At 40.9% G+C, this 17,839-nt stretch overlaps 2 protein-coding genes across 2 annotated transcripts; both read left to right on the forward strand.

Moving 5' to 3' along the window:
* Window positions 1–1,409: 1,409 nt before the first annotated feature.
* LOC121295846 (Usher syndrome type-1G protein-like) lies at window positions 1,410–7,734 on the forward strand. The gene is made up of 2 exons (XM_041220942.1): window positions 1,410–1,734; window positions 6,480–7,734. The coding sequence occupies exons 1-2, from the start codon at window positions 1,571–1,573 to the stop codon at window positions 7,732–7,734; spliced, it is 1,419 nt and encodes a 472-aa protein (XP_041076876.1). The 5' UTR covers window positions 1,410–1,570.
* A 2,486-nt stretch (window positions 7,735–10,220) lies between these two features.
* On the forward strand, window positions 10,221–17,305 carry LOC121295247 (fatty acid desaturase 6-like). The gene is made up of 6 exons (XM_041219686.1): window positions 10,221–10,981; window positions 12,500–12,666; window positions 13,990–14,170; window positions 14,533–14,720; window positions 15,682–15,861; window positions 15,952–17,305. The coding sequence occupies exons 1-6, from the start codon at window positions 10,588–10,590 to the stop codon at window positions 16,099–16,101; spliced, it is 1,260 nt and encodes a 419-aa protein (XP_041075620.1). The 5' UTR covers window positions 10,221–10,587; the 3' UTR covers window positions 16,102–17,305.
* The last annotated feature ends 534 nt before the right edge of the window (window positions 17,306–17,839 follow it).

Here is a 17,839-nt window from a genome sequence, read left to right on the forward strand (position 1 = left end):
CATGTTTTCAAAATGTTCACTCTAGTCTTACATGCATACTCTTATTTTTCAAACTGATCGTTTAACAAAACCATAGTAATGTGATTCAAATGACGGCATATTCCAAGCATTACACCTGTCTTTGATTAACTTAATTAATTTAATTACAATTGTATGAAAGGAGAAACACTCACTGTAAGCATTGCTTTAAGGACTGACTCAATGGGCTTAGTGTTACAAAAAAAGGACTAAATAGGATTAAATACTTTGGAGTTTGTAGGAGCCATACCTCCCTGTACTTTACAATGCTTAGCTATGCTTTCACGATGCTTTATTATGTTTACTGTGCTTTTACTATGGGAAACTTTTATAAGCGTTCAGCTCTTTAGAAAGAAAGAAAGAAAGAAAGAAAGAAAGAAAGAAAGAAAGAAAGAAAGAAAGAAAACGAAGTCAAAGGCTATTTTATTAAACACATTTATAGCAGCATTGTTATTAATCAACAAAGTCACATGATGTGCTTATAAATGTGCCATTGAAACTAGATGATCAATCATAGCATAAACAGCTTCCGGACCACAGACAGCTATTTTTATCCAGGTCTGTGAAACAAACCCCACTGAAGACAGAAAGAGATATTATATTATTTATGGACTGTCATAAACAAACCTCTTTGATCAGCTATCACAACAGGCACAGTTTAAACTTCTATAGCAATTCTATTCTATTGCACAGCGAGTTATTTAAGCAACAGATCTAAAAACTGACATCATTAAAATCCCTAAACTAGGACCCTCTCTGGCGTTTAAAATACAGTACAATACATTGATTCACGTGAACTCCTCCGTGTTTCATTTTCACATCTGTTTTAATGATTAAACAATCGTGATATTGAGATTCACCGCTGTTGAATACTGTATAGCATCGGTGTCTCAGAATTATTATTATTATTATTATTATTATTATTATTATTATTATTATTATTATATTAGCAGCAGTAGTTAAGCCGCAGTAGTATAAGTATAATCCAGTCATCACCTTTGTTTGTTCACATTTTTCCAAAACAAACAAACAAACAAACAAACAAACAAAAAACAGTACAATGTGGCATCATTTACAGTTACATTTTACTTTGCTAACAAAAAGGTAAGTAAATTAAGAAGCAAGTAAATAAATAAAAGTGTCTACGGTACGTGTTGTGTGTAATTGTGCATGCGTTTACGTATTTGTTTGTGTTACATTGTTGCGCTGAATTGTAGTTTAAACATGTACGAATAGTTTAGGCTAGAAAAAAACTGAATTTCAGGAGAGACTTCTTTTCTTTTAATGTGGCAACATTAGGACCCTGGAGACTCGTCTACAGTAACCCGCAGGGTATTCATTTCCAGAAACCACCTCCAGAAACCACTCCCCGCTGGCTTGGGCATCTCAGGTGTCCGTGGCTGCCGCTGCGCTGGGAAAGAACCAAGGAGCCTGCACCTCCAACCCCCACGCCCGCTTCTGGGATCCATGGCTGGGCCCTCATCGGAGAGCTAGCCCCCCTTGTGCCGTTTTGCCCGATGCTTGGACGCGAAGGCGAGGACCGGCTGCCACCATGAACGACAGGTTCCACAGAGCGGCCCGCGACGGCTACCTGGACCTGCTGAAGGAGGCCACCAGGAAAGAACTGAACGCACCGGACGAGGATGGGATGACACCCACCCTGTGGGTCGCCTACCACGGCAACCTGGAGGCGCTGCGGCTCATAGTGGCCAGGGGGTAAGTTTAGAAGAGAAACGAATTCAATTTAAAGAACATGCAATCTAACCTATTTGTTAAGCATATTGCCACATTATTTCACATAATGCTTATGCTGAGAGTATATATTGATGCCAGCTATAACCAGTTTGAACAGTATGTATGTATTGTGAATCTATCATTTATGTAAAGATAGTGTACTGTACATATGTTTAAAATACATTTGTTATTGAAAAAAGTCTATCTGTATATTGCATCTTGTAGTTGCCTCTTTATGTAATGGTACTAACCCATTGCATGCATTACTAATCTAGCACAAAGCAGACTCATATCTGATATTAGCAAAGAAAGCCCAATAGACCATGATACATGCTTGTATACATACATTAGGTAACCTCATAGCATAACAGAACAATGAGAAGCTGGCCCTGCTGCCACTCTCTGCCCCGACAGTGTATCAGTGTGATTGGAAATATGAAACAGGAGGCCGGTGTAGATCATTAGCCTGTGTTTGGATTGTTGATGTTGTAACCCGTGAGGCACGGTTACCTTGCCACCAGGGCTGCCTGTTTCTAGGTATAATGAATAAGAGGAAGCATTTCGATCAGAGGCTTGCTGTGCCACTGCTGTCACCCTGGCACAGCAAGCAGTTTGGAGGGCTCTGGTTTTAGGTAACATGCCTGCAACATGTTCAGCATTGTTCTGGAGGGATACGTGACTCAAGATTACCACAACTGCCCAATTGTGTGGTTGGTGTTTTGATGTCAATAAGTGAAAGCCTCCAAATTCAAGCTTGAAGTAAAAGGTATGAAAGACCAGTGAAATACCCAACCTTGCTCCCAGGCCCTTTGGCAAGTAATCACTGGTTGTAAAAAAAAAATGAAATAACCTATGTAAACACAACTGTCTTTACCTGTTTTGTATTTCTGTTCCACCTCCTTGCCACTGTTTATGATTAATTCAGAATATCTGCAAGCAAACAATTACTTTTCCCTCTGTCACTGTCCTGTTAGCTTCCAATGAAGTCTGACGATATCATTTCTACAGCAACTGATTATGCTGTCATCAGATTCTTTTATGTTGGCATACGTAGACAAGAGGTGGCAAGTTCTGATTGGGCGGAAAGGTGTTGTTTAAGCTCTTGCTTTTCATGCAGTTCTGAAACACACAAATGCATGATGAAAACATAGTATTTTTGGAATAAAATGAACCCAGACGATTTGAGAAAGCAATGTGTTTCCTTGAGCAGATTCCGTATGAATGCAGTGAGAAATTTCACTCTGTGTACACTAGACTAGCCTTGTCCATGGTGCTGAAATACTGTAGTGTAGCAATTTAACATTAGCTGGATAGTGGGGTCTTTCTTATGCAGTGCATTGCTCTTAGTGGCCATACACAGTATTTGCTGAATAATAATAATAATAATAATAATAATAATAATAATAATAATAATAAATAATAATAATAATAATACTGGATAAAAGTGAGAAATACATTTTGAGGTTAATATCCTTCAAGATTTCTTTTGCATTTTCCATTATCAATGCAGTATTTTGAAGGTCGGTTTTACAATACTCACAATACTTTAAATATTGTATAAAAACTTGTTGTGTCAGAATGAAATCCTTTCACTGATGCAATGCTCAGTGAAGCGCAAGTGAGCAAGGCATTTTGGAGAGAAACGGCATGTTTGCTGATCGGAGACAAATGAAGCAGACATTGTACAGAAAGCAATCACAAGTACACCCATTGCAAAGGGCCTATTTAATTAAACCTAAATCTGCCCCCATTAAACTAGTAGCAGAGCTATAAATAAACCAGACCAGTTTAATATAAGCAGGAATGGGGCACAGAGAGAAGTCAGCCTGAAAGCATGTAACCTAATGACAATGTGGAAGAAATCTGAATATTATTAATGTTAGCTTCTAATGGAACATTCTTTTTTTTTATTAATAGTGAGTAGGATGCTTGTAGGATACCGGTCCAACAGCTAATTGTTGTAAAGTGGCTGAATATGTTTGCTAATGTTCTTCCTGAAGCATCAGTATTTTATTTTATTTGTACAACCCCTGTAGGTGAACATTTTTCAAATCATAAAAAGGGAAAAGACACCCAGGGCAGTAGTAAACATTGTATAATAACAATGTTGTGCAATAAGCTAAACAACAATAGACCTGTGTCTGCACACTCCCCGGTCTTCTAAGTGGTATCCATGAGAGCGACAGACACAATAGCAATGTTTCAATGCTAGCATCCTAAGCTGACAGTTTTATTTGCCATCCAGTGCCATTCGTGGCTTGTCCAATTAAGTTGCAAAAAGGGCAGTGTGTAAAGACAGACAACACTAGACAGACGTTAAAGGTCAGGATGAAGGATGTAAGCTACTCTCTTAAAAATGCAAGCTTTTCTCTCTACTACTACTGCTACTGGTATGTAACCCTTAAATACATTATTCTAGGTATTTTCTTTACAGAGCTTAAGGAAAAAGCTGGACACATTTTCTGAGCTTGGTGACGAGGCTGGGAGGCTGTTGCTCAGTGATTAGAGCCGACAGACTGCAAGTGAAGAAATGGTCTGACTTAGTGTGGCGTAGTGGTTAGAGTTGAGGGTTGGGAAACAGTGTGGTCAAGTGATGAGAGCTGACAGATTTGAAAGCTGTGTCGTCTAGTGATTAAAAGGCAATGCATACATTAGAAGTTGATCTCTTTGGGAATCCATGCATTACAACTAGGGAAATATTTTACAGTATAGCATGTGGCTAAATGATTTGTTAAAACCTGTAAGAGACCGTTTCTTGTTGTTTTCTGTTGAATCTGTACATTGACTCCTCTGTTTGTGTATTAGAATTACAATTATCTGTGGTCCTAATCCTCTACGTTCCTATTGGTAGATGCAGGGTGAGATCACATAAACAATGAAACTAATGCTTACAATATTTAAGACCTGAAACTGTTAGCTGTAAATTGATTTGCTGTACAGAAAGCATCCAGTCTTAATTTGGTTTAATGTCCCTCATCCCTGAACAACTGTATCGTAGGCTAATAAAGACACTGTATATATCGCTTGGTGAAGGTCTAAGGAATAAGAGCATGTTTATTGGAAGAAACCTGTTTTGGGTGATTTTATAGGTACTGTAATTTGACACTTTATTTGGACTAATAGAGATTTGACCTGTGTTTTAATGCATTAAAGACTTGGCATGCCTAAACTGCACTAGATGCCTGGAAGAGTATTGTATGATTGTGGTTGCTGCGGTACTCAAAGAATTGCAGACCATGAATTTGCAGCTCAGATTTGCTCATGTGCTCAAATTCAGTATCAAGCACTAAAAACCAAGCGTGGAATACACCAGCATGGTGGATAGTTGTACCAACAGCAATGTTCAGGGATGTTATTTGGCCTTCCAGGTGACCAGTGAGTGGCCTGTGAGCTGGAAAGAGTTCAGGTGATTAGCTGCTGTGCAGCGTAATTGCTGGGAATGGATGGACATTTGCTCTATACAAGCACTTGTCTGGCTGTTAAACACCAGGCAATGATTTTCAATACAGCATTGTGCCTGTATATCCACCCCAGGGAAGCACACAGACACTCTAGGGTAATGATCTCCATTTATTCCCACTAAGAAGCTATTGTAAGAAGCGTTTATGGAGTCAGGTATCAGACTGGCTCTCTCACTGTGTGCACTGTACTGATTTTAATGGGTTCTGTTACATTAAATGAAGGTCACTGGAGTAGCATTTTGGGTTCACCATTAATTGCAGACATTTTAACTCATTTTTTGCTAAAAGCTTTGGCAGTGTGTTATTCTATTAGGGCACGGGCATACACATGATCCCATATATCCTTGAAACAGGCTGACAAGACTAGTGTTTTTTCAATTTCTAACCTAAATATATTCATAACCTAAATATTTGCAGTATGTATACAGTAGTTAGAATGTAATAAACTGTTATCCCTTGTTAAGTTGAATCATTGGTGTCATGTTCAAGATGCTTATTAATGGGTCCTTAAACTCAGGTGTGACTTTATTACCTGTAAACGGCTATTGGGAATGCTATTAATGTAAAATGCTCCTAAGACCAGTAGGTGAACCCGCCACCTCCTATTTTTTGTTTTGTAACCCCTCTGCTGTCCGTGTCTTGAGGGTCTGTGTTTAATTACATTCTCCTCTGAACTCTGCTTGTTCTTTATAGTGTTAGAGCCACAGTGACTGGCAGTGACATGATGAGTGGTGCAGGCTGAGTGAGGCTGCAGTACTGTTCTTCTAAGAAAGACAGTAATGCAATCAATCACCTGAGCTTGGAACACGATACCTTAAGATAGATTAGTGCTACTGATAACTTTACTCACTGTAGAAAAGCAGTAATAATGCAGCGAGAGGCAGCTTGTGGGTCATAAGGTAAGGAGGGAGTGACACATGGAGTCACCTACCTACTAAAGGCACACATTCATGTATTAAGATGAAGGTAATTTTGAAGAAGTCTGTGTATTTAAAGATTAAGCAACTAAGAGTTGTTATACTGGTCTGTCATCAGAGTCCACATTGACTTAAGAGAATAACATTGACTTAAGTTGCTGCCTGACCTTGTACAAGTAAATGTAAAATCTTAGGTAAAACTATGTGAAAGTATAATAAAAGTGTACAGTTCCTTGAAGGAGGCACCAGCAGAAATATTCATCTGCTTGATTTTTGACTCACCTTTTTGTATTTTAAAGTTATGGATGAATGTGAAATCTTGAATTATTATTATTTTCTTTTAATCTAGGGGTGACCCAGACAAGTGTGATATCTGGGGGAACACTCCTTTGCACCTGGCAGCCGCAAACGGGCACCTCAATTGCCTTTCCTTCCTGGTGTCGTTCGGGGCCAACGTCTGGTGCCTGGACAATGATTACCACACGCCCCTGGACATGGCAGCCATGAAGAACCACATGGAGTGCGTGCGCTACCTGGACTCCATCGCTGCCAAACAGACAGGGCTCAACCCCAAGATGGTGAGCAAGCTGAAGGACCGGGCGTTCCGCGACGCTGAGAGGCGCATCAAAGACTGCGCGAAGCTCCAGAGGAAACACCACCAGCGCATGGAAAAGAAGTACCACAAGGAGACTTTGGATGCCTCGGATGCCATGAGCTTTTCTAGCTACTCCAGCAGCACCCTGAGCCACAACTTCCACCATCTCAACATGGTGAGCTCTTCCTCCATGCCATACTCCCAGGCCACCCTTCATGCCACTGCCAAGGGCAAGACCAAGATCCAGAAGAAGCTGAATAAGAAGAAGCAGGTGGATGGGACCTTCAAGATCTATGAGGACGGCCGCAAGAGTGTGCGCTCACTGTCTGGCCTGCAGCTGGGGAATGACGTCATGTTTGTCAAGCAGGGGACCTATGCCAGCCCCAAGGACAGGATGAGGCGCAACATCAGGGACATGTTCCCCAATGATGAGGACACTGTCTCACGTGCCATAAGCAACCCCGGGATTCACCTAGACTCTGGCTATTCGGAGGTCAGCACGGACTCTGGGCACGACTCTCTCTTCAACCGTCCAGGGCTGGGCACCATGGTGTTCAGGCGGAACTACGTCAGCGGAGGGTTGTTTGGTATCGGCCAGGAGAGTGCCAGCGGGGAAGACAGTGAACTGGAGGCCAGGATGGGCAATGTGCGCATGCGTAGCCGCTTGCAGCGCTCGCCCAGCCTCAATGAGAGCATTGGGAGCGCTAATAGCCTGCAGGAACGCAACCTGGAGGAGCTGCCCTGGGATGAGATGGACCTGGGCCTCAATGATGATGACGAGCCCGAAACCAGCCCCCTCGAGACCTTCCTGGCCACCCACAGCATGTCGGAGTTCATCCCCATCTTCAAGAAGGAGAAGATCGACCTCGAGGCACTCCTGCTGTGCTCAGACTATGACCTCAAGAGCATCAACATCCCATTGGGACCCCGGAAGAAGATCCTGGATGCCTGCAAGTGTAGAAGAGCAACGATGGAGGACCCCAAGAGGATAGAAGACACTGAACTGTGAGTATTTAATCAAACATTGCTGTGCCTTTTAAACCCACCGAGTCTGGTTTGAGAAAGTCCAGATTTCACTATGAGTTTGTAGTTGACCTCGGCAAACAATGCAGTGTACAGTATATCTTTATTGAGTGTCATTACATTGATTTCAATTAATTTGAAATTGAACTAAATGATTTAACTGTGATTAACTTATTTGGTTTTTGCAGATAACAACACAGAAACTCGTCAGTAGGAGACAGAGGAAGGAAAACAAGTTGCCAGACAAAATACAAATCAGCAGATTTGTTATTTGGCTTTTTATTACATGTTTTTTTGCCAAGGACTGCAAATCATTTAGGGTCTTGCGCAGGTGCTGTGGAAGCTGGCGTATCAGTCACATGATGTCATGCCTGTTTTTAAACATCCCTGGGCAGAGGCTGAGCCTTCAAGCAAGCTGGAGCAGAGTGAGCAGAGTGCTGCCCTCCAGTGGCTGAGCTGTGACATGACTATGCTTGAAAAGTCCACCACATTCCATGCTGCTCATAGAGATCTTAGGAACTCAAGATCACAAGCTCATTTGGGCAATCGGATGCCTGAGCATGCAATTGTGTGCAATCACATATCACTAATGTAACAGAGAGTATATGGAGGCTGTGAAGCCTGTTTGGAACTCAGGGTTGTTTGCCCGGGACATTGTTGTTTTAGTTCCAGCAGAACACAGTACAGTATTGCCCCTGTGGGGTAAGTCTTTTAAACTCCATGTGCCTCAGTCCCGGTCGTCTGTAAAACTGGGCATTTATTTATATACTGTAATAATTTCCAATTCTCAGTTAAAACTCAAACAAATCATGGCAACAGATAACATGTGGACATATTTAAAATAAATCAGATAGAAACATGGTTGGTATGTACCTTATGTATGTATGTATGTATATATGTATGCATGTACAGTTGTGCGTGTACACTCGTATCTTTGTATTCTGAATATAATTGTCCTTAAATATGTCCAATTGAAACGCTGTGTCACAGCATAAAACTGTTGGAAGAGCATAAAACTGTTCAAAAGAGTAATGATATCAGACCATGTTACTAATTAAGGACCTTAGCTTCCCTGTCTCCTGTATGTCACGCATTCCAGTCTTGTGTATATGTTGTATGTATACCTGTGTACATTATGTGTATATACAGTCTTCTGTGCATGTGTATGTTTATCATGTGCACATTGTTAAGTCACGAGAAATTGCAGCAGACATCACAATGTATTGCAATTTCTGATCTTTCTTGTGGAGGGAGAAATGTAAAACCAATAGCAGAATACACCAGTTGAATACACCACAGCACATTAAAAGTTAAATGTATTTTAACATTTCAGAAGAGTTCTTTATTTCCTTTCAGATGATTTGGAACGACCAACAGCATGTGCACTCATGTAAAAGCTCTTGTGTGAGCATGGCACGTAAGAGACGCCATTTAAAGCCTACTGTAGACAAGCTGCTGGCTCTTGATACAAAGGCACATTCCACTGGCATGCGACAACAAAATAATCAAACAGGTGTGCATTTGGATTACACCTGCATCTTTTTGTGCACCTCCCTCTTTCAGCCACTACCTCACAGTTCAAGGAATCAGGGAGATCATTAGCATATGGCCAGTTTTCGGACGTTAACCCTTGTGTTATTATTTCCCCTTGTGTGTGCCACCGGCCTGTCCTGTCTGGGATAAATGTGATGTGTTACTGTATAGTGTGTGTGAGTTGTTTGGTGTAACCCCCCTGTCTCTTGCCACTGAGTGTTAAAAGCCCTAACCTGTGTTTTGTTCTTCAGCTGTATGGGTTGGGTGAATAAAACTTAGTTGATTCAACTCTGTTGAACCTGACATTAATTCTGAGTCAAATGGATGTGTAGCAGTAATCTGTTAGAAAATATTACAATACAAATCAAAGTGTTGTAAAAAAAAAATATATGGAAGCATACTTTGAAATATGTTCACTTATATTTCATTTTATGGACGTTCTGTATATTTAAATATATTTTTGACATATTCCCAACATATTTCAAAGCATTTGGGAGCATTCTTTGAAGTATTTTCCCTTATATGTCATACTATATGTTGGGATATATTTTAAAATATATTTAAACATATACAATTATATATTTTTTAACATGTATTTCAATATATTTTTGCTGACATTTTTTATATTTCAAAATATGTTTTAAAATATATTTTTTAAATATATTTATTGTTTTTTGGTGTCTTTTTCATATGGGATTACTGTTGTCATTGTTAACTCTTAAAGGTGCTGTAGTATTCTGTTCTGTTCACTGAATTCCTTGCACAAGATTATAAAAAAGAAGATAGAAGGATCTGGTCACTTTGCAGCAAAGACACATCTCTCCTCCCCTTTCATAACACCCCTACGTGACCACGGTGTGCTGCAGCTCAGTGGAGAATTGATTAGCCAGCAGTCTGCAGCACAGAACAAGGGCATAAGGCTTTCTCCAGGGGGAGCTGCAAATAGATTTTGAAGGCAGGACATGCACAACTATTGCTGCACTGTCTGCTTGTCTACGATTCATCCAATCTGGTGGAGGACTGCTGTGCTCATCAACTGGATATCTGGGAGGGTTCTGAAATAGAGAGAGTACAATACCAGGGAGGAGAGAGGAGGGCTGAAGGAGGAGATAGGGGAAGGGAGAAGGGGGAAAGGGATAAAGGGGGTTGGATGTTTTTCTAAGGTTCAGTTTAGGACAGTCAAATTATTAATTTCCATCCTTAGCGGGGGACGATCTTTAACCTTATTTCTTGCTCCTTAACTTCCTTCTGTCTTTCTTTTTATCGATAACTGACACAGCCTTCATTTATTATTAGGTGTGTACAAATGAAGAATCTATTGGATGCTGTACTGCAGAGTGAAGAAGGAGGGGCACAGAGGGGGATCGGGGATGCAGGGAAAAGGAGCTGGAAAAATTTGGAAGTGGAGTCCTCGTTCCAAGAGGGTGTTGGACAGGAGATCCCAGGAAACGAAAGGCAGTTTCAAGACCTGTCCTTTCTGAATGGGGCTGGAGAGAGTAAGAGAAGGAATGCTGAAGAGGAGCTAGTACCTGCGCTAGTGCATAGGAGTGGGAAGTACAAGGGAGAGGAGAGGGAGAAGGAGACTGTGATGATGGAGCTAACAGGGCTGGTCCAGAAAGCTGTGAACGAAAGCAGCTGGTGGGAGAGACGGGGAATCGACTGCGCAATACTCACTGCAGCTTTCCTCTCCTTACCTGCAGGTGAGTTTTGTATTTAAGGATCCTCAATAAAATATGTCCATCTGTCTTTCTGGCACAGTCTACATTTTCACGACTCTTTCCTAATGTCCTGTTGACCTTTCCGACTAAATGTGGATGTAATTCGACATTATGTAATTATGAAGTCTGTGCACAGGAGGACCCTGTGTTTGTGTGCACTGGTTTACTATTAGACTATGAGAAAGGTTACTTAGCTTTTGCTCCACACATTTTCCCACGCATTTTGTTTCTTTCTTTTCACTATAACTAAACCCATTCACTCTGGTGCTTCTAAGCAAAGCTACACACAAATACTATCTGGGGAGATGCCAACACAAGACTATACAGGATTCTTAATCCAGACAGCTGCTCTTGTTTTTTAGTTCCTCAGGAGGCATGAGCACTAGTCAAGATCTAACTGTATACAAGAGTCTAAATGCAGACTGATTTTCAGTTCTTCAGAAGTGCTAGTCAAGATTTACATCGTACTGTATGTGAGATTTTCAAAACAAGATGTTCGTTGTACAGTTGTGCAGCTCATTTGTAATACATGTTTATAGACAATCCTCCATAACATATATACATCATGTAGAAATAAAATCCATTACTGTTTTCATACAGTTACACCATGCATTAAATAATGTACAGATCACTACCCCCATCACCAAGGTCAAACCACTTCTACAGTGTGTGAAAAAATCGAAGTGCTTGACCGAGGCAATCCTGAAACACGGTTGGCTGGTCGATTAAGTCCAGTTATTTTACAATGCTGTGTTTTGCAATCAGATTTCATAGGTACCTCAAAAAAGTGTTTCTTTCTGACCCCTGCTCAAGCTCTTACAAGAACTGGCAGCTTGCCATTGTCTGCAGGGATGATAATAGGTGTAAAATATTAATTCAATCGGACTCATTCATAGCTTACAGATACACACTGGAAATAGAAACTCTTGTAGCATGCAGTTTAAAAAGCCTACTGCAGCATTCAAGTGAAAGTTCATTTCATTGGAGTTATTGGGCTTACTGATTGATACCTTTCATCTTTCCCTTATCATTCACTTTCAGCCATATATAGACTGATCTGGTACTGACTTCTGGGACATTAGCCATTGTTTAAAGACACTAACAAAAAAGAATTCCCACTGAAAAAAATGTCATTGATCCAAACTACGACACATTTAAATACAGCCATTTATTGAATTCATAAATGGCACAAGGTAATGTGAAAAATTTTAAAAATCTGTTAGATTAATAATTTGATTGTTTAAATGATGGCAGTGTTTAGATGTGATGCTGTTTTGGATAAATTAAACAGAGCCTCACTGCTTGTCATGCATTGTGTAACATTGCCAACAAACAGAACCATTGAACTTTGATGACCATAAGTCCCAAATCAAGTGCAACTGAAATACACAGTACAATACACAATACAATTCCCTACAGTTTAGGGAATGCCACACATTATAATCAATTCTCCTGACTAAATCTATTCCTGCTCACCGCTCCACCACCTGTATCATCCAGGTTTCCTGTTGCTGGGTTGTTCTCACACCCTACTCTTCTCATTGGGAATCCTGGTCATGGGGACGGCACACGCGGTTATCACCGTAAAGGGGACTCACCTAGCCAGCCATGGGTCGCTAAGCGAGTCCCAGGCTTGGGGACAATTCTGGGCCGTTTTCTTTATTGAGGTGAGCAGTCCGTTTTAAATACCAGAAACTGCTGAGCTGTTTAGGACAGAATAAAATCTTTATATCTCTCCAGACGCACTGTCTGCTGTATCAAGATAACAAACTAATTCATATTTAATGCAGCATTACTCATCCCTTTATTTGTCAATAGTTACTTTTCCATCCTGTGTATCTGCCAGATGGAATTGCAACGTGTTCTAAATATTGAGATAAGAAATTTTAGTCTTAATAGTTTACCCTTAAGTAATCACAGAAGCAACAATGCAAAGAGGATGCTACAGAAGAGAAAACCTTGTCAAATACGACTGCAGAGTCCAGTCAAGATTAAGGCTGGATCGCGGCAACTGCCATAAACTAATAAAAAGCATAGTACAATCACTCTGCATTGAAACCCCACAAATTCACCAGCATCTGCTAAGGAAATGGATTGTGATATGCATTCATATCTACCAGTGGTGCCACGCTGTTTGAGGAAATTAATTATGATAATGTATTTATCAGTTGTCATAGCTGTACAAGATCCTTCCTTGCTTGTTATCTCAGCAGAACATGTTGTGCAAAGCTTTTTGCATAACCCGAAGATAAAGATCTAGGAATGATCCTCGGAGCACAAAGGAAAATACATACAAACAAAAACATGTGTTTTATATACGTGTCTTATGTAAATCAGAACGGCACAGTATGTATTTAACACTATCAAGCAAAACACAGGAGATTCAACAAAGAGGAGAAGACCAGTCTACAGTCTTATTAAGAGCATTAAACAACAATGAAAGCTTTAGGAAAGCCAACAATATTAACTACACAATTAGACTACTTCCATCAGCTTTCAGCAGGACTCTTTTCAGAGAATCAGCAGTGGAGCTGCCAGAAAGACCAGAGATCAAAGTTTATTGACTCTTAATACAGAGTTACTTTATGTAGCCTTGTGGATTGAACACTCCGTTTTGATTCTCTGCAACTAGTCCAGTGTCAATGTGCTGGCAGTTTAAATGCTGACAAACATAGTATCTCACCCTTACTGCCAAATCAATGCAAAGGTTACAACCGCTAAATGCAGGTAGTTTATCCACTTTGCACAGTGATTTTTCCCTTAGAAACTTTTCTTCCATTAAAAAATAATTACGTTACATTTTCTTTATACTATAGCAGACATATTCAGAAGCAACTTGAGTGCTAGTGCTAAATATGTTATTAACTTATCACCTTGAGGTGAGCCCCAGCACTCAGGTGTTGTTCCTAAATATTGGAGAGGCAGTAAGTGACCCTGTGAGATGGTTTGTATCGTGACATGCGTCTCTTGTCTGTGTCTGCCTCCTCCAGCTGTGCGGCTCGTTCTCTGCGAGGGCAGGGGTGCATGCTCATATCAAGATGCACCACGCCCACACCAACATCATTGGCCGGGGCGACTCCAGCACCTGGAAGCTTCCCTTCCTCCCGCGATACATCTACATGTTCATGGCCCCCCTGGCTGTGCCCGTTATCACCCCAGTGGTGGCGCTTGGTACTGACACTACTGCAGCTGTGAGGGATCAGGGACTGACTTAATTGACTGACTTTAAAGGAAACGTTTCTAACTATGCACTAAAATGAAATGAGTTGTTAATAATAATCTGATTACTATTTGAAGGAAAGAGCTTCGCAAAGCCATAATTGCATCTTACATCCATAATTGTAACTACATAACCATCTGTGTAATCACTGTGTAGTCAAGTGTAATAAAGAGGCAGTTAACAGGAAGTTTATTATTTATATATGTTGCTGAGTTAGATCATTTCCACAGCCTCTGTCGATAGTAATCTAGTTATATTACTAATTCCAGCTCCCACCTGTCCCCTGTTCATTAATGAATGATCTTTGCTGCAGGCCTCCTGAAGGACCTCTCCATGGGTATTGCATTGAGGACCCTGTGCATGATCATGCTGGGTCTCTACTCCCAGTACTGGCTCCTCCTCCACCTGTCAGGATTCCAGTCCCCAGTCTCTGCCCTGCTCTGCATGCTGCTGTGTAGAGCCGCCTTCTCTCTCCCCTACATTCATGTCAACATCTTCCAGGTACCAACTATACGCTGTCTTGGTTTCTCTCCCTCTGCTTTCACAGCTGTGAGCTTCACTAATTAGAGCAAAGAAAAAAAGATACATGTAGGACATGCATTAAAGCAGGACTGGTGATTCAACAGCCTGTTCTATGAAAGGAGATGGAAAATGAAAATAGATGTGCAGTATGGGATGTATGTAAAGCAAATAAGTGGATAATGGATGCTACAACACGAGCCATCCAAAAGGAGCTGATATGACATGAGTTGACTCCAAATGTTGAGTATGGAATGAGTTACCGCTGGGAAGCGAAATCTCTCCTGAACAAAGGCGTTCTTCCTTCTGACAATACTGCTGGTTCCCACGGAATAATAATGAGCTATGGAGGAGTTTGGCAGCATTTGCTCTACTAGTAAAACAGTAGCAATACTTGACCCTGACTTTCAATCTTTATCCCAAGCCTCTCTGAACAGCATGTCAGTGTTCCACTGTGACTGCAGTCTCTACTGTGTTTTGTTAGTGACTTGTAACCATTGATATATGGAATAGTTGCTCTCTCATATGCTGTAACAAAGCATTTTCAAACCCAATTCTGTTAGTAGAATAGTGTGACTTCACACAAGAAATCACTCAATCATGGAAAACGAATGCAAATATTTAGAATGTTTCAACACAACTCATCTGTCTGAACACCTGCCCATGTGCTCTGTGCAATACATTTCCATAACCACACAGTTATTGAAAATACAACATGTTGCAACAGGTTTCCTTTGTACTTTACATGAACGCTTGACTTGGCCACATCTAAATACTTTTCTTCACTTACATGCATAAACCGCCTTGATGCATCTGTTAGATTTTTGTGTAACAGGCAATGCCTCCTACATTGGATAGTAATGCCTAATTACAGCACACATTGCAGAGTTGATAGTTTTCTTTCCCTTGTGTGTATTGAAGGCATGCTTCCCTTGTGTTTCAGCACATCGGCCTTCCCATGTTCTCTGCTAGCCGGAGGCCCAGCCGGATACATCAGATGACGCACGGGGTGCTGAATTTACCCAGAAACCCTCTGCTCGACTGGACGTTCGGACACTCCCTCATCAACTGCCACGTGGAACACCATCTCTTCCCGTTCCTGTCTGATCACATGTGCCTGAAGGTCAGTAAAGGACCACCTGTACGATTTGTAGTCCTCTCACACCCCTTTCTGTGTGGGTACAGATATCAGCTCTGCTGTGGTTCTCCCCAGGTGAAACCCATCGTCTCACGCTACCTCCGAGAGAAGCGGCTGCCCTATCAGGAGGACGGCTACCTCTCCCGCGTGCGCCTCTTCCTCAGGGAGTATGAGGAGCTCATGGTGTTGGCCCCGCCCATCACAGAGCTGGTGGGCATGCAGTGAAAAGGATTCCACAGTTTTGAATAATGCTAAATCAAGATTAATAAATATCAGTTGTTGCTGAATAATGCATGGGCAGTATTTTCAAACTCTATTTGTTATTAATCTATTGTTATAACATAAGGATAAACATTAATAATAGACTATTAAACACCATTTACAATTCTAACACTAGTAAAAAAGAGACTACTCACAAGCTCCTAAATTAAATGTCTTATTACTGGTATCTTTATTTGGGGTGTTTTTAGTAGCAGAAAAAAGATGGTTAATTATGTAGTCTCACCACGTGTTAATTACAAGGTAATAACACAAGCAATAATCTAGCAATATGAATTGTTAATGGCACTGCACAGTAAAATACACACTGGTCTGATGCACAACAGTATACCTTTAATGATAAGCTTTAAAGACAGCACTCAGATGCACAGTAATCACTGCAGATGGTGTTCATACTGCAAGGGCATTTTTTTCCTCTCTGGTATTTCCTTGTGGAATCATGTTTCATGCAATAAGTTGCACAGTAGGTTGATCACAAGTGTTACATTATCCTTAGGGCTTAATGCATGCTGGTCCACGTTACGGCGAGTGGCCAAGTGGAAATGTCCTAGAGGGAGAAATGTAATCCACACACCTGCTGCACTTCGATGATGTTAGTCAATGTAAAACATTCTGAATGGGATCTTAATTGAATTGTATCCTGTGTTATGTAAATTGTGTATGTTGTCTGATTCTACACTCTATCTAAAGCACATGTACATTGTGTTTATGACATGAAAAGAAGCATGTATTTCCTGGTTCTATTATATCAGATGAAACTGCAATAACAGAACACAATGTAACAAAAAATAAAATTGAGCTAACAATGTGTTATTATATGCTAATACTGTATGTATGTATGCATGGTGGCTTATTTACAATATTCAACATGCAAAATTAGTACTACTTATATTCCTGTGTGTTTTTGTGTTCTTTTCAGCTGCAACGTATGATCACTTCTCAAAGGTCTTTGTATCATCATGTTGCTTCCTATGCAGAATGGTACCTTTTTCGGTCGCCCTTTTGTCCGAATCCATCTGCAAACAGTATTTTCAAGAACTCTCAGCTGATCGATCCCCTGCTTTGTGAGCGCCTGTGTTTAAGAACATAAGAACATAAGAAGGTTTACAAATGAGAGGAGGCCATTCGGCCCATCTTGCTCGTTTGGTTGTTAGTAGCTTATTGATCCCAGAATCTCATCAAGCAGCTTCTTGAAGGATCCCAGGGTGTCAGCTTCAACAATATTACTGGGGAGTTGGTTCCAGACCCTCACAATTCTCTGTGTAAAAAAGTGCCTCCTAATTTCTGTTCTGAATGCCCCTTTATCTAATCTCCATTTGTGACCCCTGGTCCTTGTTTATTTTTTCAGGTCAAAAAAGTCCCTTGGGTTGACATTGTCAATACCTTGTTTCATTATCTTCCAGTTGGCTTTCGCATTTATTTGTTGTGGCAGTCTTGATGCATAGATCTGATCAGCCTCTGGATAGACTGCTGTGGAATGTTTTGCCACTCATCCTGTGCAGATGCAGCCAGCTGGCAAAGGTTGGCTGGTCACGGTTGTGCCACCAGTTGGCTTGAACAACGCAAAACAACATAAGGGTCCTGGGCTGGTGTGATGACCCTCTGCCTTCCGAGATGTAGCCTGTCCCTCACAGAACTGGTTTCCTGGTTTCTCTGAACTAGTCTGCTGATTGTTGAAGCAGAG

This window comes from Polyodon spathula, chromosome 20 (assembly GCF_017654505.1).
Source record: "Polyodon spathula isolate WHYD16114869_AA chromosome 20, ASM1765450v1, whole genome shotgun sequence".
NCBI classification, from domain to species: domain Eukaryota; kingdom Metazoa; phylum Chordata; class Actinopteri; order Acipenseriformes; family Polyodontidae; genus Polyodon; species Polyodon spathula.